The sequence below is a fragment of the Netta rufina genome (genome assembly GCF_964035555.1).
Source record: "Netta rufina genome assembly, chromosome: 15".
Classification (NCBI taxonomy): domain Eukaryota; kingdom Metazoa; phylum Chordata; class Aves; order Anseriformes; family Anatidae; genus Netta; species Netta rufina.
Genome location: NC_140138.1, coordinates 15,828,229 through 15,851,893, shown reverse-complemented (window position 1 = coordinate 15,851,893; position 23,665 = coordinate 15,828,229). Strand labels below are relative to the sequence as shown.

At 48.9% G+C, this 23,665-nt stretch overlaps 1 protein-coding gene across 1 annotated transcript in view; it reads left to right on the top strand.

Moving 5' to 3' along the window:
* CACNA1H (calcium voltage-gated channel subunit alpha1 H) overlaps positions 1 to 23,665 on the top strand; it is a gene marked incomplete at its 3' end in the record, with an annotated part of 220,244 nt that overhangs the window by 106,290 nt on the left and 90,289 nt on the right. Inside the window, exons 5-7 of the mRNA XM_084295770.1 lie at positions 2,770 to 2,867; positions 7,500 to 7,659; positions 16,624 to 16,939. Of these exons, the coding sequence (XP_084151896.1) occupies positions 2,770 to 2,867; positions 7,500 to 7,659; positions 16,624 to 16,939 (574 nt within the window). The remainder of the gene's footprint in view (positions 1 to 2,769; positions 2,868 to 7,499; positions 7,660 to 16,623; positions 16,940 to 23,665) is intronic.

The following is a 23,665-nucleotide window of genomic DNA, read 5'->3' as shown; positions in this document are numbered from 1 at the left end:
TCCAGCAAGTGGATGGACGTGATGCAGTTATTATGAGGCTTTTCTGATAAGAAGGGAAACAAGTGATACACAGCGCTGCCTGCTTTGTTTGTCCCATTCAGTCTCCTTAAATAAGCTGATTTGGCTGACTAGCAAGTATACCAAAGAGAAAGAAGGGTAAGCAGGGAAACTACAAAATAAACACATCTTCTGCCTCTAGCAACAGATTGTTTCTGAAGTTTGTTCCAGCACTGAAAGCCCTTTCATGTTCTGCTCGCCTGAGAAATGTACCCTGGAAAATTTCAGACCGAATGCAGCTTACAACCTCTCAGTCTGTCCAGCAGCCAAGCTGAAAGCATTTCCCAGGCAGCAGAAATGTTGTCCACAACAGCTCAAAGCAGAGAGGTTCCTTGTGCATCCTGTCCCTGGAGACGCTGCGGGCTCATGTGATACGCTTCGGATGTCTTTAACTTGACAGCTGAAGGAGTGGAAGCTGCTCGTGGCAGGAGACATCACAAAGGCTTGTACTTCCAGTGCCTCCAGTGTGCCTCCAGTGCCTACAATGTTCCTCCAGAGCCTCCTCTGTGCCACCAGCACAGAGGCTGTGGGGCATCACCTACCAAGTGCCAGCCTGCCCCAACCTCCAGTCCCCACTTACCCCAAATTTCCTGCTCCAGCACGTTTCCATTGGGGATTTCTGGGGTGTCCTTGGGTTAAACGTGTGATATGAGAGCAGGACCCCAAGCTTCTCCATGCTGAGGAAACCTTTGATTTTTTCCTGAAGGCTTCAGGTGGTTTCAGTGCTTTTAACAGGTCCAGTCCGGAACCCATTGCAGTCGATGAAATGAAATTGGATTTGATGGGTGTTGTAGGCATCACTTGATTTGAAATCCTAAATGGAGTGTCATGGAAGTCCAAAAATGTAGGGTCAGAAGATCTGTTTCCTAGGCCATACCCTGGACTACTCATCTGTCTTCAGCCCCATTGAAACTCCACGTGAGGCCTCAGGAGCTGGCCCTGCAACACGCACGTGGCTGCGTGGGCTCTCTGGAGCACAAAAGCATCTCCCACTGGAGCAGTCCATGCTCCTTTCACAGTTCAAAAACTGCATCGGTTCCAGTAAAATCCACTTTCTCAGCCACCCGATAAATTGTGCGTGTGCTGTGTTGGGGCTACGCCAGCCTGCAGACCCTGGCTTCAGCACCATTCATTGCAGGGACCCCAAACAATGGCACATCTATTGCTGCAAGGGCTGCTTGGAGCAGGCACCTGGTGCTGGCTCCAGCCCCTCGGTGCAGGTGTGAACGGGCGTTTCCGATGGCTTTCCTGCTGGGTGGTCCTTTGTGCAGCTCCGTGCTGCTTCCCACGGCTCAGCTCCGGCTGCTGAATGAGCACACCTCAGATTTAAAACCTGTTCTCGTGCTGTGCTGAGTTTTAAAGCTGTTTGCCATGTTGGGCTCAGGACAAGCTTTAAGTTCAGTTTGATTTATAAAGCCATGCTAGCCACTTCAGAAAAAAGTACCTCCGGGAGGTTATCACTAAATCAATTCAAAATAGGCAGGGTCTCTGCAAGACAAGGCAAGGCTCAAGGGGCAAAGTCACCTGAGTGCCATAGCAGGGATATGGTGGGGTTACACCAAGAAGCTCAGGCCAAGACAACAGAGAAACAAACGTCAGAGAACCTGGAAACTCCCAGGTAAACTTTGCAGAGCCAGGCAAGGCACCAAATACAAAGTTCAGGGGCACCCAGAACATGGGCACCAAAGCAATGGTGTCCCTGAGCAAGGATGGCCATAAACCAGCCTCCCCCCTGCTTCACTGTTGCCTGAAATCCAGCCAATTTGGCTGGTTTTGTTTCATGGCACATAATAATGTTGGTCCATCCTGGCTAGAGGATGCTTATTCTGAAAAATCTCCCCACTGAAGCTGCTGCAGCTTGCAGTGAGAGCAGTTCTGCTCCTATTTGCCTTCCTCCTTCCGTATCTGTTTGTTTATTTATATAAGGAAAAGCTCTTACTCCATGGCATCCAACAGCTTACTCGCAGGGTTGCTTTTGATGCTGTTATGTTATTTGAACAGGCGTGGTGAGAGATCTGTGACATATTTACAAGTGCTTCCCTGTAGTCAAGCTCATAAATTGTAATTACAGCCATGCTAACTAGCCATAACCCCATTAAAAAAACAACACTACACACATTTGCCACTCATTGCTATAAAAGAGCAAGAAAACTGACTAAACTTAACGTCCTTCCCAGCCTGGGAGAGAAATGTTTATGTGAAACGGAGACGGAGCATGAAAAAGAAAATGTTCCCTATTCTTAATAATAAAATGGAAACCACACTACTTTAATGTCATTTGTCGGCTTGGTTATTCACACTTGTGTCACAGGAGGATAGATAAGCTGGCGTGAAGATGCGCCGGGGTGCTAGCAGGGGGTGTAAGAGCAGAAGCATCTCATTGCCTTGGAGCTGTGCAGCATCCCCCCAGGAAGGCTGCGGATGCACAATAAGCTAACAGGAGGGTGAGATGTGTGCCTGCGTGACCTCAGCAGCTATTGGGGACCCGCAATTTCTGTGGCCCACACTTTGCAGTTCCCTGGTGTGCCCGGAGCACACCCGCCAGCCATCCCTGCACCAATGCTGCTTGTGGGGGGATTTGCAGTCTTCCAGAGGCTGAAGTAGCCCTGCTAGCCCGTATCACTCAGTGTGAGCTGCTCCCCAACCCCAGGCAGCCCCGGCACCCAGGCACAGAGCCCCCCACACCCTGACGCCTCTCCTCTTTCCCCACAGCATGATGGAGTATTCCCTGGACGGACACAACGTGAGCCTGTCGGCGATCCGCACCGTCCGCGTGCTCCGGCCGCTCCGAGCCATTAACAGGGTCCCAAGTAAGTAACGCCTCCATCTGTGCCGTGCTACCAGCTTTGGGGTCAGCCCCAGGAAAAAAGGGGGGACAAAACCCCCCCAGCTGGCTCCAAGCACCCTAAGCCCTGCCACAGCCCCTTCTCCTGCTGCCGGGAGCAAGTTCGTGGATTTTCATTTTTTGACGGGCAGTCAGAGATTTTTTATTATTCCTAGTAAAGGGCAGGTGAATAGAGCGTACACCTGGGGGGCAAATTTCCGTGGCTGTTTTCCAACATTTTTGTCAACTCTCAGGCAAGTCACTCTTAGCTCCGAGGGCCGAGTAAATAACAAAGTTCCCATAAAGAAAGGGGAGAGATCGGTTCTGAGGAAGATCTTCTTGCCCTGGATAAGTTAGTTTTTTCCTCTCAGCTATTTAAGGTCTTTCAGTCTCTTTGTGTTCAGGATTAGAAGCACAGCAGTCTCTGTTGTTGGTAAAATACCGCAGAGGGTTTGCTGTCATGTAGAACAAAATTGGGTTCATCCACAATAGGAAGTTCAAGTGGCCCCTAAATCCATTTTCAAGTGGCTTCAGCTGCTTGTCTTCTAAATCCAATTTGAAAGACGAACCAACAAGTTGAAATAATTTCCTGCCAGTACCAGCCGTCTGCTGAGCGACCTTTGCAAGGTACTAATTTCATAGCTCTTTCATCACTTTTTAACCAAAATCCACTCAATACAAAATGCAGCAGCGTTGTGTAGAAATCGTATAGGTTCCTCACCCAAAAAAATAGTCCATTTTTGGTGTTTTGAAGAGCATGTTCAAATGACACAGCCCCACCAGTCCTCACTGAACATCCTGCCGAGATTAATTGCCCGTTATGTCGGCACATCCAGAGACACCAAAACAAACTCCCCCAGATCGGTTTCAGTTCCAGTACTTGAGATGAACATGCAAGGGAACAGATGGGTGTTTACACATGGGAATCTTTGAAGTTTCTCTCTGAGCTCAAATTCTCTGGGATTTTTCTTTAAAAAAAAAAAAAAAATTAATCTGTAAATTCAGCAGTGATGTCATTAGGAGTTAAAAAAGAAATGAGAAGCTAAAAAGGACCTCGAAACCCTCCAGAGCTTTGGTTTCCCAAAGAGGTTTTGTTCACAGGGCTTTGGAGCAGCCCGGCAGCACAACACAAAACTCGGCTGGACTGCGAGCAGAAGCCATTTTTGATGCTTAGATTGTTTTCTTTTTGTCAGAAGATAGGCGATGATAGAAAATCTTCATTTTTTTTTACTAATATGTGAGATTAAATCCGGAGAGCTAAACCCATTTTTGGAATTTCCTGGGCTTGGTGAGGCTAGGCTGGTCCTGCAGCGTTACCGGTGTCCTGAACAAGCGCCAGGCTGGGATTAGTATTCTTGGAAATATCTCGGTTCCTGGAGGGCAGATAATCACAGACTTTACTTGTTTATGAGACGCCAACTCCATCCGCTTTTCACTTCGGTACTTGCACTGTTTCAGACCGATGCCTGACATAATCCAGGGTCTGCAGAGAATGGATAGCGATAACCCTCTATTTTTTGTATTTTTGGAGTTCCCAGCGATAAGTTACATCTCCGGTCTTTCATCCGTGGGGATGCGGCAGCTTAGCAGGGGATTACCTGGGACATCCCCTGCGTCCCAGCCCACAGCACAGCCTCAGCTCCTGCTCAGCACCATCCCCACATCCCCAGTGCCGGGATAATGCTGACTGGAGCAGGGTTTTCAGCTCGGTGGCAGCCACAGGATGACATCGAGCAGATATGAATTAGGGCTGGGTCAGCAGAGACGAGCCTGGCATCCAGTCACAAACACAGGAAAGCAGAGACCCACGAGAAATCCATGAGAAATTGCCCAGCGATTTATCCCCGTGATGCCTGGGCACTTTCCTGGGTTCCAGCCAGTACTGTTAGTGTTGCGCTTCCAGGCATAATAAATTCACCCGCAAGATTATTTCTTTTTTATTTTATTTGTTAAGAAAAGAAAGGAGAACCCCGGCCAACAAAAACATCATCTCTATTAGAAATTATTCCTTGGAAATGACTGGAAAAAATATAATTTCTGCAATTTATACATTTCTCTGGGGCTGTAGCTTGGGGTTTTTTTTAGTAGCGGTCAGTGTTTTTTCAAGCCCATTTCAGTGTTTTATTTTTATTTTCCTACTCGGTGGTTTAAACCGGGCATCACACGAAAAGGGAACAAAAAGAAATCCTGATCCTCGTTTCAGCCCAACCGGTGCTCACGAACTTTTCCCATGGCACACTTGACATTCTGCTGAGAGCCTCGAGCACCCTGAGCGGATAGCGAACAGATGGATTCAATCCCGAGGATGGTGCCACTAAACAACCCGAAATACCACAAGTAGCTGAGCGGAAAAAAGTTGTCTGGCACAGGAAGATGAATTTTAACCATTTTTGGGAAAAAGTGGGTGAGGATATTGGCGAGGGGGAAAAAAAAGGAAAAAAGGAAGAAAACAAAAAGTCCATCATCCTCTTTCCAGTGGGAATTGAGTCCTTTCTGCTTGCCCAAAGATAGATTTGCAGGGAAGCCTGAAGGGCAGTGCTGTTTGATGTGCTTTTTGCAGGGGCTTATGCCTCCGGCACCACTGTTGCCTCGTCCCCACGGCCAGCACCGGCATTGCGGTCACGAGGATGACAGGGATGTGAGCTGGGTCCCTTCCCTGCAGGGTGCCAGCAGCGCTAGGTTGGAGCTGGCAGGGCTGGCACGGGGCTGGCAGCCGGGACCGCGGCTCCTCGGCAGAGGCATCCGCTGCCGGCGCCAGCAGCGGGGAGCCGCGCCGGAGCCAAGGCGCAGCTGGGCACGGAGACCTTGAAAGGCTCTTGCCCCGGGATGCAGAGGTCATTAGTCACACCTAATTATTTATTAGCGCAGACTTCTTGGCAGAGGCGCTTTAAAGACTCGTGCCATGCTGACGAGGTAACTCCGGCCCCGGCCCCGCTTGGCTGCTCCGCGTTTCCGCTGGCAGAGCCACACGAGGAGGGGGGCGGCGCGGCGTGGGGCCACGGCTGCTGCCAGCGCTGCTGCCCACGGCATCGGAGGCACTGGGAAAGGAGTCACCACGTTCCTGGAGCCACTGTTCCTTCCAGAACCTGTTTCTGGGGCTGGCTGAGGGCAAAAGCAACCTGGAAATTAGTGGGGGGCAAGAGAGACCGCAGCGGTGGGAATGATGCTCTCCCTCGAGCTGCAGCAGTTAGTGGAGAGCAGCATCCTGCTAGGGGAAGCTGAGGGGAACAGCCCCACACAGGCAGGGAGAGAAGTTTGCCAAACAGCTCCTGAGCAGGACAAAATGCCTGTGAAGGCAGCAGGGTCACCGGCCTTACCCAGCAGGCGCATTGATTGCCATCGTGCCATAAACTTGAGCCCTGCTCCCTGCAGAGCACCACGCTCCCGAGGCTCGGTTTTTCATTTTATCCCTTCCGTAATTTAGCATTTGCCTTTATCAGTTGCTCTTTTCATTATTTCTCCTCTCATCAATTACCAGCTGTCGGAATGATGGCCAGTCGGTGTCTCAGAGATTCATGTAACCTCTGCTGAACGGCTGAGCAGCACGTCGTTGTTCCCTTTTTATTCCTGTTTTCTCCTTGAAGGTGTCCTGACGTGCTCTGCCTGGTCCCTGCCTCCCCGCCCAGTCCTCAGGGAGCACCAGGAGCGTGCTGGATGGGGGCACAAAGTTTAAGGGGGGCCCTGCAAGCTTTACTCAGTGTTCTGTCTTATTTAGGAGCCCTGGGAGTCCTTGCACAGAAGTCAGCGTGTCCCTCGCAGCAAAGGTTGGGGCAGCCCCTGCTTTGCCTGCAGGTTCACAGGGAGCCTTGCAGTGGTCTGGGACCGTCCAGGCAGGTCCCAACAGCACTGGGCAGGAGAAGGGGGCAGAGCTGTGAGCACTTCGTAGGGGAAGAAACATTTGCATCCCGCTTCTTGCATCAAAAAAAGTCCAAATTTGCCCTGTCCCCACTGCTCGGAGCATGAGCTGCTCTCAGCTGCCGGTGGTGGAAGCGGAATCGCCCGTGGAGAGTAACGGCGCTTATCATCCTACACGGGGTTCCGCATTGTTTAGGGGAACAATCTGTGTGATTCATGGGAGGCGTTCAATATGTTTATAAATATATATTTTGACAATTCCTCAAGAGGATGACGGTTTGCGGGGGCGTTGCTGCGCGAGCGGCTGCCTTGCAGCTCTGCCCGTGCCTGTGTGCTGCGGAGCGCCGTGTCACTGAGAACATCTGAAAATCCCACCCCTAGGCCCTCCCTTTGGAGTTGTGTTACATTGGCCATTTGTCCCCTTGCTCTGTACTCTTTACCTTCTTTCTCAGCCTTAAGATTTAGGGGGAAGTATAAAATTCAAAGCTAGACACCGTAATGGCCATGCCATCAGCGTGTGGAGGCTCAGGAGCCGTGGCTGTGCCTCTGGCCTCGCTCTGCCAGCACGTGGTAACCTCTCAAAAGGGACAGGAGCCTGCTCTTTTGAAAGAAAAGTTCACAAGTATCTCATTTATACATCCCAGATCCTCTGCCTGAGATGCCCTGGCTGCAGGATGGAGCTTGGCAGCACATGGGAATTCGGGGCACTCGTGCTCACCCCAGCGAAGGGCTCCTCTAACCTGTCTTCTCCTTCTCCCCACAGGTATGCGAATACTGGTCACCCTGCTGTTAGATACTCTGCCTATGTTAGGCAACGTCCTCCTCTTGTGCTTCTTTGTCTTCTTCATCTTTGGGATCGTCGGTGTGCAGCTCTGGGCAGGGCTGCTGAGGAACAGGTGTTTCCTAGACAGGAATTTGGCAACGTAAGTACGCAGAAGTCCCCTCCTCGTTGTCTTTTCTCCCTCTGCCCTGGCGGAAGAGCCCTGGTGGTGTGGGTTTTGTCACTCAGGGGGTGCTTGGAGCTATCCCCCGTCACCTCTAGCTCCGTTTCCCCAGCCAGTGGGAGCTGCAGCGCTCAGACACAGTGGTCCTGCCCCCAGTTCTCAAGGTTTTGGGACTCCAAGCCCAGGTGCTTTTTGTTGGCAGGTTCCTGAGGGTTTGCAGTGGCTTTCTCGTGTTTTTCCCAGCGGACAAGGACATTAGTGGTTAGGTTTATCTCTGACAAAGGAAGCTGAGGTCCCTGACTCTGGGAATTTGAGGATCTGGAACAAACTAAACCTCTGAAAATTGCCACTTCCTGAAGTTGTGTTGGTCTGGGAGGTCACCTGGTGCATTATACCTGCTGGAACGGGGTTAATTCAGTGCTCTGCCCACTGGAACATACAGAGGTGCGGCTGAAACACCCCAATATGCCCCTCTAGGAGCAGTAAAAAGTGAGATATGAAAGGCATTAGGGATGTTTGTACACTGCTTTGTCAGAGCAGGCGTCAGGGATTCTTCCAAGCTTGGCAAGTGCATGGACCAACACCCCTGCCAGGTGCTGAGGGTGCTAATAGGCCTTACTTGCCCCAATGACCCTCACCTGGGACCCCATCCCCACCCTTGCCATGGCCCAGGAGCTCTATTTAAGTCAGCCCAGAGGCCTTGGATCTGGTTTGAGCAGTGCTGTAGGTGGGCATGTTTGTTTTTTTTTTTTATCCCTGGCCCCTTTGTCTCCTGCCTGGGCTCCCTGGGTGGGTTCTGGACCTGGTTCAGCACTCACCAGGGTTTGGGCTGGCACTGGATGACCCTTGGCTCCTGGCGTGCCCCTTCAGCAGTGCCTTGTATGGCCACAACTTAAAACCCATCATCATAAAAACCCTCAGCACAACCAACATCAAAGCCAAGTGCAGCTTGCCAGCGTCCCTGCGAGCTCCTGCAGGCGAGGAGGTGGGCCTGAGAAAATCCTCCTAGAAGGTCTCCTGTCAGAGGCTGCTGAAGATGTCAGTGGTTCAGAGGTGAGGAAGTGCTGGCGACCAGCTAATCAGGGCAGCTCTAGTTCTGTAGGAGAAGAGAGAACCTGTAATTATGTCTGTTTGTAATCATCTGCTGCCTAGTGCTTGCATTGTGTCTAGAAAATGAGCAGATATTATCCCCCAGCTCTACCCCGGGTCCTGTTCCTGCCTCTCCCTGATTAGTCTGGTGGCTTTCAGCTCTCCAAGCCTCTTTCTCTGCTGCAGACCATCCCTGATGACACTTACTCATCCCATCAGCGATGCTGAAAGGCAGAAAATCAATGAGCCTGCCATCTGCGTGTGCCTCCACTCCCACATCTCCATGCTCCAAGCTGGCGAGCTCTCTCCTGCATCCGTGGCAGGGATCTGCTGGTCACCGGGACCCTCTGTCACCTGCAGAAATCCAGGGGCTGTCATCGTAAAGCTGGGCTGGGATGCTCGTATTGCTTTATCGGGGGCTGGCCCCGTGTGGGCAGAGCCTTGGAGCTGTCCTTAGATGAGAGGGACATGCCTGAGCTCTTTTAAAAGCTGACCAGGCTTTTAAAATGCTGTGTGATTTCCTGCAAAATGGAGCTTTTAAATTAACCACGGAGTGATTGTTTGCTAAGTACAGATATTAAGCAGCCGGGGAGGAAATCGGGCTGTTATGTAATGGCCATTATCAGCATCAAAGGCATCGCGGGATCTTATCAGGGTCTCAGCCCTGTCCTGCAGTGAAGTCGGGCTCCCTGTGCTAAGCCCTGGGAGCTGTTTGAGGAATTGGGGGGTTTGTGGGGTGTTCTCCTTGCTGCAGCTTTATGCTGGCTCCTGGGGCCTTCAGGGGTATCAGAGAAGCTCGGAATGTGCTCTGATGCTGTCAGCCAGGCTGAAGGTGCTGCCTGGGTCTGTGTTTTGCGGAGTCAGCTTTAGACTTGTGAAACCCAGCAGGAAATCCCCATTCCAGGCATCGAGGTAGGGCTCACTGGTTCACCTCTGCAGCAGCCTCTAACACCCCAACAGCAAGTTTTGTGGGGGAAAAGGCATTGACTGGCTGGGCTGTGGCACAGCAGGGAAAGCTGTTGTGCAAACAGCCCCAAATTTACAACACTGGCCCCAAAACAGCAATTTCCTCCTGCCCAGCAGTGAGATGCTGTCTGCTCGCAAGACAGCGTGGAGCTGCAGGCGAGGTCGTGGCTGGGGCTGGGCTGCAGAGGATCCATCGCTTGCTCCATCCCTGCACCGAGCTGCTGCGCTTGGCATCGCTGCTGGAGAGCCCTGACCCACCGTCCCCTTCCAGGGAGAGCTGCCAGAGAATGAAAACTACAACAAAACCTTCACGCAGGGGCTGTAGGATTAAAGTAAAGCTCTGGTTTTGGATAGAAGTAAACAGAAGAGAGCTCTGCGGGGAAGGAGGAATGAGACTCTGGCCATTTAGTTTCGTCTGCCAAGTCCTGCTAAATCCCAGTGCTGTTGTCCTGAGCCCAAAATAATGTCCACCAGTGCTTCAGCAGGCTGTGAGGAGATGGAGGGTGGGGTAGGGCTGGGGGCTGAGCAGATGGTGGTCCTGGTCCAGTTTTTCTTATAGTCCCAAGAAGGGGAAGACCTGGCTTTTAGGCAGGGCTCACTGTGGTGGTGGTTCAAACCCTCCCAGATGAGACCAGCACGGTTTTAAAGCAAGGGTGAACATCTGAACATGGTGCAGGTGCCAGGCAAGGAAGGGTCACAGCACCAAAGCTTTTGGGGAGTGCAACAGGTGTGAGCTCAGAGACCAGTGCTTCAAATGCAGTTTTTAGTGCTTCTCTGCCCGCTTGCTGCCAGCAGCTTTCTGGGCCACGTGGCTTTACAGCAGGCATCAGATGCAGGAGGGACTTTGATTTTGCCATAATTCTTCTTCCTGTGAAACCCTTTTTAAATCCCTTTTGAAAGACAACTGCTTCACGTAAAGAAATTATTTTTAAACACAGTACCTTCAAATTGAAATCCGGGGACTTCTTTGAGGTGTGCTGGAAATATCTGCCTCCCCCCCTTTGAGAATTGCACTGTTCTGACGCAGTGTCCTGCTGGAAGGGGGTGGTTTTGTTAAGGGTTCTTTCAGCAGTGACTTTGAAGGAATTGTAGAGAGTTTCTGTGCTGTTGCACTCTGGTGAGTTGAAGGCTAATAAAGTGGAGTGGGGCACTGCTGTGTGCCATGGGGGGCTCTGGTGGCTTGGAGACATCTTTAGCCCCCTGGTGACCTTGGTGGCCAGGTTGTTTCCCTTGTTATTGCACAGCAGTGGGGAATGGCAGCGCCAGGATGGCCTATGCTGCTTTATGAGCAAGTGCAGGAGGTCCTCAACAGTAGGAACTGGAAAGGGAATTAATTTCATGTGGGCTTTTTTGGGTTGCTCTGGCCTGAGAGAGGAGGGCTCGGCACACTTGTGTGTGAAGGGTGAGCGTAAGACCTGTGGTGTGTCTCCCCCACACAGCCCCTCTGGCTGCCTGCTGCCAGCACGAGCTGCTGCCGTGGTAAATAAGGAACGGGGTCACCCCCAGCTCGGCTGGGCTGCTGCTGCTGGGGCTGGGGTGTTAGGCAGAGGAACGTTTTCCTCCCCATAGATCCTTTCAGGGAACTCAGTGGTTTGGAAGCAGGAGAGGGGAGAGAGCTGTGAAGCACTCTGTATTTGTCTAATGCTGCAGGACAGTTATAATGTGAGCACTTCAGTCTTAATTAACTCTACCTGCTTGGCATTGTACTGCCTTTGGCTCCTTGGCTTTTACAGAGCTACTTGAAGGCGCATTCGGCCAAGGCAGACAGCTCTGAGTTTGAAAGGTACTTCTGAGTGTTGCCTAATTGCTCCTCCTGGCATCACTCTGTGCTGCAACGTTGGGCTGTCAGCAGGGTTTCTTCCAGAGAACAGCCTCCTCTCTGAGGGAACCGATCCTGCTTGGTGCTGAGTCTCTGCCTTTTCCCTTTCCCCCTCTGTTCCTTGGGAAGCTGAAGCAGGATTGCGCTCAGACCGTGCGCTGTGCTCCAGCCCTTGTGGGTGCTGTCCTGCATGGGAGGGCAGAGTCTGGGGGCAGATGGGGCAGGGAATTACTGTTCAGCCTCTCTTGGCATGGGAGAGAGCAGATTTTCCTGCTCCTTGCCCAGAAACTGAAAGACAGGAACACATAGGAAAGCTGCTGCGAGCCCAGAGAAAGATGTGCGCTGGGCAGCTGGCCGAGAGAGGGGTGTTAATCCTTTCTAATGTGATAACAAGATCCATTCTGGGGCTTAGTTTCTCGTGACTTTTCCCTGGAGCACAAGGGTCTCACGATTAGTGGATTCATTACCATTAATGAGTTATTTGGACTGTGCCTGTCAGTAAGGAACAGGGAAGTCTGACCTCTTGCGCACATGGAGGTAGGTGGTCTTGGCAGGGCACGTTCATTTATTTTGTGGATATTGAGGATTTTCTCTTTCTGCAACACTTGGCTTCTCATTCCTGCCATTCCTTCCTTCCTTCCCCTCTTCGGTTCTGCCAACACAGCCTTCAAACAGAGAAACCAGAAAGAGGTTTTAAATCTGCAGTGCATGCTGCCCAGTGGTGTGTCCCGTCCCTGCTGCCCTGGCCAGACAAGTGCTTGTGGCATCCCATGCACATGGAAGGGAGACTTGAAAAGGGCTGGGCAGGAATTGGACCCAGTGCAGTTGATTTTGACTTGTCAAGGGCAGGACTCTTGGTTTGTGAATGATTGGGGGGGGGCAAGTTGCAGAAATGAGCGAGGCAGAGAGAAGGTAGGATAAAACCTCAGTTAGCAGCAGAACCAAATCGAGCTTCATCCATGCTTTGCAACGCAAAGCACGCAAGCTGTGCTTTTATTTTTCTGGCTTTATTTTCTTCCCACAGCCACCAAAGTGTGTCGTTTCCCCCAGAGGGTCCATGCCCAGATCTCTCTGCAGCTCTTCAGATCACAGCCCAAGGCAGCATGTCTGCAGGCAGTTTTTTTCTCTTTCAGCCCAAGGCTTCCTAAACTGTGACTCACAGGCAACAGCCTCTGAAATCTGCCGGTGGCTCATCACGAGCCTTTCAAGTTGCAGTGTGTAGTGAAGAGAGGCATTGCACGGAGGGGACTGGTCCTGCAGATCCTCAGCCTGGCTGCGTGCCCCCCTCCAACCAAGCTGGGTACGTGGGCTCCCACAGAACTGGCTGGCACATGGCTTTCCAGCTCACCGTGTCCCCATCCAGCCTTCCCAGCTGGGGAGGGCACATCAGGCGATGGGAGATCACCTCTGGGGGCTGAAACCTCGATGATTAACGTGGGTTGATGAGTATCGGTCCCACAGCTGGGAGGGCAGGCAGCTGTGGCTCTGTGTGCCGTGTTATTGTGCTGCGGTGGGAGAGGCAGCGTGCAGGGGGCTCGGGTGTGAGCTCGGAGCAGAGCATCACGCTGACGCACCAGCCCTTCTGTCTGAGCGCTTCTTCCATGGGCAGCGTTCTTGGCACAGGCTGCGAGTCTGCATCCGAATGCAAAAACTGCTCCCGGGAAAAGGAGCTTGTGCAGCCATAGCCGCTAATTACCCAATCATCCCTCCAGATGGTCCGTCTCCCTCTGCAAGTCCAGCTTTGCTCTGGGTAGAATCCTAATTACACTGGCCCACGAGCTGCGGTGTGTTGAGCCTTCCCATCCTGCCCGCTGCCAAAAGCCTTCCGCAATCAGGAAATGCCTGCTGCTGGTGTTGCTCTTGGGTTGTTGCCTCCAGGGAAGTGAAGAAAATAAGTTTTTGAGGTGTCCCACTGCTCCACCCAGCTCTGGAGCAAGTTTTCCAGTTGTAGGTTCAAATAATGCTGTCTGGAGTGGCACACCCAGATCAAAGAGCCTCGTCCTCCAGCATTGCTTTGAGGGAGTAAGAAAGAGCAAGAGATGTTCTGAGAGCACGTGGGTTCATTGCATGGCAAGGAGTTCAACGTGTAGCTTCAGTGTTGCAGGATATGCTCTGTGAGACCCCCTTCTGCAGCTCTCCCTGCTGCAAGCACCAGGCTGGGTGTCAAGCTACCAGTTGGAGCCAAAGCTATGGGTTTATGTGAGGTATCACATCAGGAGTGGATGCGAGTCATGGAGACCTGCCCAAGCTGGAGGTCTGTGTGCTTTGACAAAGAGGTAACACGTGAGACATCTCTCCAGACATTGTGGTAGGGACCCATAGGGTGGCTTTGCCTGTAACCCACCGGGTCCTGGTTTCAAGAGTGGTGGAGTCAGCCCTTGGGAAGCCGCTTGTAACCCTGCTGAATTGGTAAGGGCACAGCGTAGTGCCTGGGCTCTGGGCTGTGCTCCTCTCACCACCACGAGGTGCAGAAAGCCCTGACCTGGTCCCCTTGGAAAGGTTTCAGAGGTGCCAAGCACACGCTGCTTAGTCCCTTGGGAGAGCTCTCAGAACCTTCCAGCCCCACCACATCAGAGGGTGCAGGAGCCCTTTGCATCCAAGCTGATTATACCCTCTGTATACCCACTGAGGCCAAAACAGCTCTGCAGGGGCTCTGTGCGCTGCTAGTGAGTCAGGAAAAGTTGCTCCTCGTGTTTCTCCTCCTACTCCCTCTGTTTCTTCTCTCAAGTCCCTCAGCTGTCTTTGCCCACAGTCTGTAGCACTCCCAGGCGCATCCCTGTGCCTCTGTGCCTTGTAATCCTTTGCAAGCCTCCACAATGCCCCCCTCTGTGTGACAAACTCTGCTGCTGGTAGTATCTGATCTCCTGGCAAACACGGCGCTCAGCCTTTTCTTCAGCTCGTTTTATATGGAAATTTCCTCCCAGCGAAGCCAGTCGGTGGGAGGGGAAGGAGAGGGCTTTTAGGCAGTCCTGGAGGACAGTTTTTCGAGTGTTTCTTCTCTTTGAATATAAGGCATTGGAAACCAGGAGGGAGATCTCACAGTCGTGTTTGGGGGGAATGAGGATGTTGTGTGAGGGAAGGGGAATAACTGGTGAATAAGTTCGATCACCAGCAAATGCCCAATTCCTCTGGCGTGCTCCTCGTGGTTATTCCTGTAGCTGGATGAATCCTCAACACCTATCTCAAGTAATTCACAGATGGAGGAGAACCAAATGCCTTAGGAAAGTTGTTCAGGGCTCATTTTCCCTGTGGTTCTGCCCTGCACCAACTACTCTCTCCTAAAAGGCAGGTGCTGATTGACTTCTGCGTTACTCAAGGGTTTAGGGGAGCAATTTCAAACAATCATATAGAATAACACCTGTTCGGCGATCCTTAGAGCCAAATCTATTTGGTAGTTGGGAACATTCAGAAACAGATAAAAATGCATCTGTCCTGTCTTGAGGAATTACCTGCTTATCTTCCACCACATCTTGCTTGGTCGTGTAATTTGTCTTGCTTTTTCCCTCATCTCCTGACTGATTGTTTAGCATCTTAGGTCCCTGCAGCTCTGAGCACAGCAGACAGTCTGCCCTAGGACTTTGCACCTTCGTGTTTTGAGCAGCGCATCAGCAGTGAGTGCTGGTGGGCCCCACGGACGCTGATCAAAGGCTGCAAGGAGACGAGGGATCTGCTTGCTTCATCTGCCTCAGAGCACAGCCTGGGAAAAGGCACATCCCTGCCATGCTGCAATTAGAGTACTTGCTTATCGGAGCTCTAACAGAGCCATAAACTCTATCCAGGCCAATTAAATCAGATCTGCAGTAAGCATACAGTTCCCATTAATGTGGGCTCTTTTCTTTTCTTATGCAAGAACAGAAGGAATTTGAGATGGCCTGCGGCTGCCTCTCTCCTTGTTAAAGTTCAGCTCACTCGTCCCAGAGACGTGCCGGGGGGCAAATTTCTTGGAAAGCTGCTTTGCCTTCAACTTGTGTGAGGCATGTTCTGAGCATCAGAGGATCTGGCTCTCAAGTTTTGGGAAGCATCTGGGCTGCTTTTACAGTGTTTTCCTCTACTCTCTCATTTCAACTTCCAACTGTCTTGCCTCATTTGCTTGCTTGGACAACTCAGGCTGATTGTTAACTGAAAGATCCCTGGAGATTACGGGATGCTGTAAGCAGAAAGGGTTGTAGGCAAAGGTTGGGGCTGATGTCTCAGCTGTGACTTGCTGTTCCCAGTCTGAAGGGGCAAAAATGAGAGAGAAACTTGCTAGGCTTTGGGATTTTCAGGTGGAAGAGAGATGCTTTCAGAGCAGGGAGGTTGCAGGGACCTTGTTCTCCTGCTATCAAGATAAGGGTCTTGATTCAGGGTCTTATTTTGGCCGTGGAAAGAAGCACTGGCAGTAATATTCTTTGCTAATCTTCTGAAGGGAACAAAGGAAAGCAGGTGGAGACTTCCAGGAAAGAGGTGTTTTTTTCCAAAAGGTGTCCTACTAAGTTTCCTTTCTTGTTGCTAATCCTGTTGTTAGCTGCATGTAAGTCCAAACTGTTCAGGTGTTTGTGCAATGCAACAAAGGCATTTTCCAAATGCTTTGTGTGAAGTGTTCCTTAGTGTTCCCAGGTGCCTGGGTTTCCCTCCTTGGGGTGCCAATTCCCTTTTCCCTCACTGTATTGCTTTCTGTGGAAGGCAACGACAAAACCACCAGTGAATGCAGCAGGCCAGGACAGAGCTCTTAAACACTGAACACAGAAATTCCTCTTTAATATTTTTTGACCTCTTTGTGACTGTGGCATGGCCAGTTTTGCCACCATGCTATACTCAGCTCTAGGTACACACCCTCTACCATTTGGTTCCAGATTTCTCAGATCACTTTTTTTGTTTCCACTCAGCCTGCTCTGCACTTAAAGCACCTCATTTCTAAGATCTCCACGATGCAGTCTGCCCCTTTTTATGTGCTTGCTCTGTTCATTCCAATTTAAAGGGCAACAGAGAAATAACACCTAAAGCAGGGACAGGAACTGGTGCCTTTTGCTACAGATACCACAAGGGCTGTAGCACTGGTTCTCATCCCTCTTTCTTTCTTCCCCCTCCAGGACGTACAACCTCACCTTCCTGCATCCGTACTACCGGACAGACGAAGCGGAGGAGAATCCGTTCATCTGCTCATCCCATCGTGAAAACGGCATGCAGAAATGCTCCAACATCCCAAACAGGAAGGAGTACAAGGTGGAGTGCACCTTGAGCATGGACTCCTACACCCCAAGTTTATACAACCCTGACTTCAGCAGCAGGAATGCCTGCATAAACTGGAACCAGTATTACAACGTATGCATGGCAGGGGATGTAAACCCACACAATGGAGCTATCAATTTTGATAATATTGGATATGCCTGGATAGCTATATTTCAGGTATGATTCTCCTCAAGGTTTTCTATTTCTTTTTGTTTTGTCCTCTCTTGCTTGGGAGGATTTTGATCAATGCATCAGTGGAGAAAGGAATTTGCTTGCACCTGCATGAAACTGCAAATAAAGACGCATCAAGTAAATGAATCAGACAAAAACCTGCACAAATGCTCCAAGAGAGCATTTGGAGAAAATAAAATAGCCGCTTTTCAGTGGTATAGAAGATGGAGGAAATACTGCTGAAGGCAGACAAAAGTATGGCAAGTTCTATCACTGAAATCAGACCTGGGTTAATCCCGGGGAGGAAATCATTTTGAGAGCTGGGATACTTATTTATTGCTGTGGTACAGGAAATGGAGAGCATTGTCCAAGTCCTTAAGCAAGAATTATTATTTGTCTAAAATACAGCAACTAGCTTGATGGTATGATTTGGGCTTGAATGAAGAATTACAAGGTTATACTGGTTAGTACAGTATGCCACACAGAGGAATAAATACCCCAAACAGTCCGTGCTGGCTAGAATACCTGTGAAGCGATGCCTGTTCGTGTGGGGTTTGAGCCTCTCTTGATTAACTCCTTTACAGCTCTTCACTGGAGACAAAAGTGCTTCTAGCTCAGACTGTGGAGACTTTACAGGTGATTAAAAAAAAAAAAAAGAAGCACAACAAAACTCAAGTATCCAAAGCATTTTCAAAGTGTTTGTCGCTCTGGAACACTAGATAACTCATCTACACAGTCATGAGGCAATGGTCTCGTAGAGCTAGTGTATTTGTAATGATCCATGTGTGGTTTTCAGTCTTTAATTTCCATTTTCTTTTTAATACAAACTTCTTTGTGCTTTCATCTAGATGCTCTGTTCTATTTGGCCTTCCTGTAGTGTAGGTGACATCTAGTCCTAAATGAGAAACAATCTCCTTTTAGTTTTGTTAATGACAAGTAATTACCCATTCACAGCTCCACATTTCTGAATTTCATTCTTTCTTTAATATGAATGTAATAACATAATTTTCATCTGAGAGCTGTAAAGGGGCGATTTGTTTGCTCTGAGCATCTTGTTTGCTCTCTCATGATGTGGCAGTAAGCATACCTTGAATCGCACTGTCGCTGGTGTCAGAAGCTCAAAATCAAATCCAGAAGGGTTCAGACAGATCCCAAGCCTCTTCTAGGTTACGTTTTTTAAAACGCTTTGGTTCTCTCCTGCAATTAGTATGTCAAGAGAGGAGCATGACTGGTAGTGCGAGTAGCACAAAGGAAAGAGGGAAATCAAAGTGAGAATGTTTGGTAGGTCTCTGGCTGCAATTGCACTCTTTTTTCACACAGTTCTTCAACAGGGCTTGATGGATGTGCCCAGGAGCTCCTGTCTGGCTCCCCCCACGTGGCAGCAATGTTCCTTCCAGAGAAAGGGCAGAGGCCAGCGTGTTTGCGGGGTGCCTGTGACAGTGCTCTGAAAACAAACAGGTGCTTCTCAAGGGGTTCTGCTTCCCTTTTACCTCCGGAGCATATTTGCAGGCTGCAAGCTTTCATTTCATGTTGGTATTTCATTTCTTCACTGTGCATGGCCTGCAAATGTACAAGTTTAACCCACAAAACGCCACAGCAGAGGCTTTAGCTGATTTCTTTGGAAAGAGCAGGGGGTCTGGCAAAGTTGAATATTGTATCCATAGATCACTTTAACAGACGCTAGGCTTTATAGATGGTTATAACGCTGCTTAGGCCATCCAAACACTAAAGAGCCTTTTCCAGACAAATAGACTTCTTACGTCATTATTTCTTTATTCTCTGAGATTTTTAGAATTGAAACTGAAAGCAGTGTAACTGCAGGTACAGAAGCAGCTGTTGGGAGTGAGGTGGCTGCTTAACTTTGGTATGGAAACAGTAAATCATTACTGCAAGAGGTTGGATGCTAAATCAAAACAATTGCTGTAAGCAGAGGACTTTTAACAAATAAAGCTGTTGAGCTGTGCTCTCATTACATTTAATATTTGAAACTGGGTAGCACCAGGTCATCAGTTAGATGAGGCCTCAAAGGAAGTGGTGCAGAAAGTAGAACTGATGGCTTTAGTAGCCTGGGAGCTTCCCTGTGAATTGGTATTGAATTACTGGGCAGAAAGCACTCTGCTGTGTTCTGGATGAGACAGATCCAATTGTCCTGATCCCTTCTGGGGACTAATGGATATGTGGTACTTTGCAAGGGCTGTAACGGAGGATTGAACCTCAAGGTCTGGCGAGCCTTCCCTTTGCATAATGGTAGTCTTAGGACCCAGCTGGATGAAGCATCCCTTATGATTTATCCCAAATGAGTTTGAAATCTAGCATGGTTTAAGAGCTGTCAGAAGGCAGATTGGTGAAATGAGCCCCACAGGTGAGATTGGGAAGGAATCTTCCACGTATGGTGACTGCAAGTTGTGCCCAAGAGTTTTCAAGGGCAGTCTTATACTGTGCAGCCTGCAAACAAACAAGCCCAAAAGCAGACTGACAGGGAAGTCTGAATGTCTCTCCTTCCAAATATACTTGTGTGTGGTACGCCAATATAGGAGGCTAGAGAAAGTATAATTCCTTATGTAATCCTGAAAATGATTCATGTTTTGATTCCCCTCATTTGTTGTGTAATAAGCTAATTCATGTATATATTTGTTACAAAGGCATGTTCAATGGCAAATTATGTGAACTAATTAGCTTATTACAGAATAAATGAAAGGAGATAGAACCTAAATTAACTGTGAGGTTTGGCATGATATTAAGATCCCTTTATTGCTCACAAATTTCAGCCGTAACAATAAGAGCAGTAATTACAGGTATTGTTGTCACACTGCAGATGATGAATTAGCCACCTAACCAAAGTCCAATTTAATTTGAATTACTGACAGTTTCAGGGGAACAACCAAAACACTGCCACTTCCCCAACCACCAGTCCTGGTGTGGCCAGGCTTGAGTGCAGAAACCCTGCTATAACACAAGGGCTTTGGGTGGTTTCTCAGAAGCACAGTTTGGGAGGCAGGAAGATGACCTAGGCTTCTTTGTACATAACAAAACTGTTGCCTAGACCATTGCAGGTTTGACCTGCAGAAGAGTGAGACTTGCAGCAGTCTTTGCATCAGGAGGCAGGGCTCTTGGTGAAACCAGCAAGGCAAAGCTCAAGGAACAATAACTGTCAGCTAGATGGAACCAAGAAGAGACCAAGGGAACAGACTGTTCCTCTATGCCTCCTTTTAGGATGCAGGTGGAAGGACTTAAATTTGAGAGCAGATGTTTATGGACTTCAAGGAAACATCCATCCAACACAAGACAGGTTTGTCTGGCAGTTAGGAGGGGCTAACATAATGCTGGTGATGGCTGATTTACCCTTTCCGTGGCCTTCTATTTCTCAAATGCAGCATATGAAGAGCTGCATTTTCTAAGGGGCTTCCAATGAAAGTCCATCCTGAAATTAATATCTGGATGCAGCTCTCAGATTCATGACTCCGCTTCTGCCGTTGTTATTCTGGGTGCATATTGCTTCTACAAGGTTTTGCTGTAAGAAGACATCTCTGTTAACAAGTTAATCAAGTCAAACACGTAACACATCTCTGGCCCATCATCAGAAGGCCCTAGCGAGGGAATTCTCAGAGGAGACTCTTTTGCATTCAGCATCCCCCTTCCTGCTGTCAGAGGGAAGGAAAAAAAACAAAACTGGTTGTGTTCATGAGAGCTGAAGACAGCCCGGCAGGCACACAGCATGATGAGAATGCCCAGGAAAGGAAAAGCTGAATCACCTTCTCAAAGATGTCTGGAAATATAGCAGCATTATAGGAATTGTCAGCTGCAACAGGAGTTTGAGGTGTTATCCTGATTGTGTGCTTAGATGGAAAACTTTTCATTGCGCCCAGCTTCACAGAAGCTAGAAGCATGTCACAGCCATCAAGGTGCAGTGACCTGCTGAGGAAGAAAACAAGTTTGGGATGGGAAATGGGAATTGATGCCACCCGTTTCCCCCTTCATTTGTCCTTCGGATACTTCACTCCTCGGCTAGCTGCAGGCTGCCTGAGCAGGTACGACAGCTGGCAGTGACAGCCAAACGCTGCAGGCCACCTGCCGGGATGGCCCTTTTGTTTGGACGTGAGGTTCCCTTTGCTGTGCTCCAGCATGTCAGAAAAGCTCCTGGGACCTTAGAGCTCTCTGCATCTAATCAAGGATTTAGGCATTTTGACCCTGCACGGCGTGCTGGTGAGCTTGCTTTGCCTCTGTGTTGCTGATTCTGCTTCTGCCAAGACACATACCCTTGCTCATGGTGCCAGTGGATGTGTCAGCCCAGGAGGTTCACACCTGGGGTGAGATTTCAGGTTTGGAAGGGGAAAAGATTCATTTGTCCCATTTCTCTGTAAGCCATTGTCCAGTGGCCCTATCTGCTCCACAGCCATTGCCCACTTCACATTGTTTCAGCCTCTGTTCATTGATTGAAAGCCTTCCCCAAGGATTTTTCCCTTGCCTGGAAGTTGTTCAGCCAGATCTATAATGGGAACCACATCTTCCATTCAAATGAAAGGAAAAATGACAGGCATTTCAATGCACTTCTGCTACAGCCAAATGCAAGAATGAGGCTGGAGTTCCTCATCCATTCTAATGTCACTCAATTAAGAAAAGATCTCATTCAGTGAGACAAGACCCAAAGCTTTAATGCTGCTTTCCCTTACAGTAAGCACAAACCTCCACCCAGACACTTACTGACAGGGCAATTCCTTTTGGTTCCCACTTGTACGTATTCCTATTAGCTGGGGTTTTGCTTAAAAGTGTTAATTAGGACTGGTTGTTTTTGGTTTTGGTGGTTGTTTTTTTTTTTTGTTTTGTTTTGTTTTTTTTGGTTTTTTTTTTGAGCCTGTTTCTCTCATTTTGTTGCTGGGATGCTGGGTTACATGTTGGAATACATCAACCAATTTCCTTACAAGATGACAGCTCCGGAATGGTTACAAAAAGCTCTCAAGTCTGTTGTGCCTGAGATGCCACTGATATGCTTCCTTGCTTGTCTGCTGCAACCTCTGTTCTTCTGCTTTCAGCAGTTTTAAATATGATTGGGAACAGTCAAAAAGGCACACTGAAGCAGAAGGAAGAAGAAAAAGCCTGAGGCTTCCAACTGCAATTGTATCTGTGCGTGCAACACGTAGTTTTGTGGACCGTGCTTTTCAGAAGCAGCTGTCATGTTGGGTGCCCTTGTTTTCAGAGTTTGACTAGATAATTTTTTTGGCCAAAAAGGGACTTTTCTAGGTCAAATGGTTCATTCTTTAAACTAGAGATGTGTGTCAACAACGCTTATCTGTGCTGAATTTGGCAAGAAGTTTTGGCTGGAGGGAAAAAGGGAAAAGAGATCATGTAAGCTTTGCATTTCCACTGCTTCAAGATGATGCTTTGTCACTAGACTTGAATTGGGTTTGTTTTAGATCTCTGAAAATATTTCATTCTAAATGATAGGGTTTGAATTTTGTTGGTGGTGTTTGTTGTTTTTGTTTTTTAAAATTTGGCCAGCCAACTAAACATCACTTGCTGCAGTTGAAGAGCTTTCATGCTGAATACCCAATCTAAAAATATCCAGCCCCTTTAAAGCATCTCAGAGTGTGCATCCAAGAGGATTAGATGCTTTTGAAAAAAAAAAAAAAAAAAAAACTCTCTAATTTTTGAAGGCCAAAAGGAATTGTCCCGTATAGCAAAAGTCAGAGAGGCCATTCTGATTCCACGACTGGGCCTACTAACCTGGGGGAGGTATTGGAGGGACCCAGGATTGCACAGAAACCTGCTACAGACTCTGCAGCTTTGGAGTGTTTTCATCCTACCTCAAGAATCAGGCTTCTGTATTCAGGGTAGAAAGAGAGGTGTCTGCAGCAAGGCATCATGTAATACGGGTGTCAAGTTAGGTGATTTAAAAAAAACAAAAAACAAAAAACCTGCTAGTCTTCTGAGGGGGCATCAATGCTTCCTACAGGGAAATCTTGATTTGCTTTGATTGCCCCAAAGCTGCTCCATCATCAGTTGTTGCTGTCACACTCTATAGTGTGAGGGGAGACCCATATACCAAGCCCAGGGTTCAGTTCTCTTGTCCCACAGTCCCCACGCCACTGCCTGCAGACTGTGAGCTGGCAAATCCATCCTGCAGAATGAGCCCCCCTTTTGATTAACATCAATGAGTAAAGCTGGGACACCTGGAACACGTTCACATCATAGTCCTGCAGAGGGCTATTTCCACTTGAAGCTGTGCACCCTTTGTCCCTAATAGTTTCTAATATAATTTGAAGCAAGGTAAAATGATAGTAACAAAAACCCTTGCTGTTTGCGTTGGGGCCAGTACCCCAAACTGATACAGATCCTGACAGCAGTGTTTGGAGGAGTGCTGTTGTTTGTCCCTGTATGGCACACCCAGCTGTAACAGGGCTCTCAGCCTGGATAAGGTTCCCTTTTTGCTGCAGATGCTTCATCCTTCAGCTTTGCTCAGCTATAAAACTGATTGATGTCTCTCTGTGATAATGGACTCATTATTGCTGAAGTTAAACAGTTAAATACATTCCCTGTGCATAAGATACTTTACACAAACAATGAAGACAGGATAATTATCACCGTAAATCAAACCTCATGAATATGGACTGAGATGTGATTTGTTATAAGCAGCAGTCATCTGAAATCAGTGATGTTTTTGCTATCAGATGAAGATCTTGCTTTATTTAGTGCAAAATGGGGAGACAGTGACTAACCTTGCTTTTGCAGAAGAAG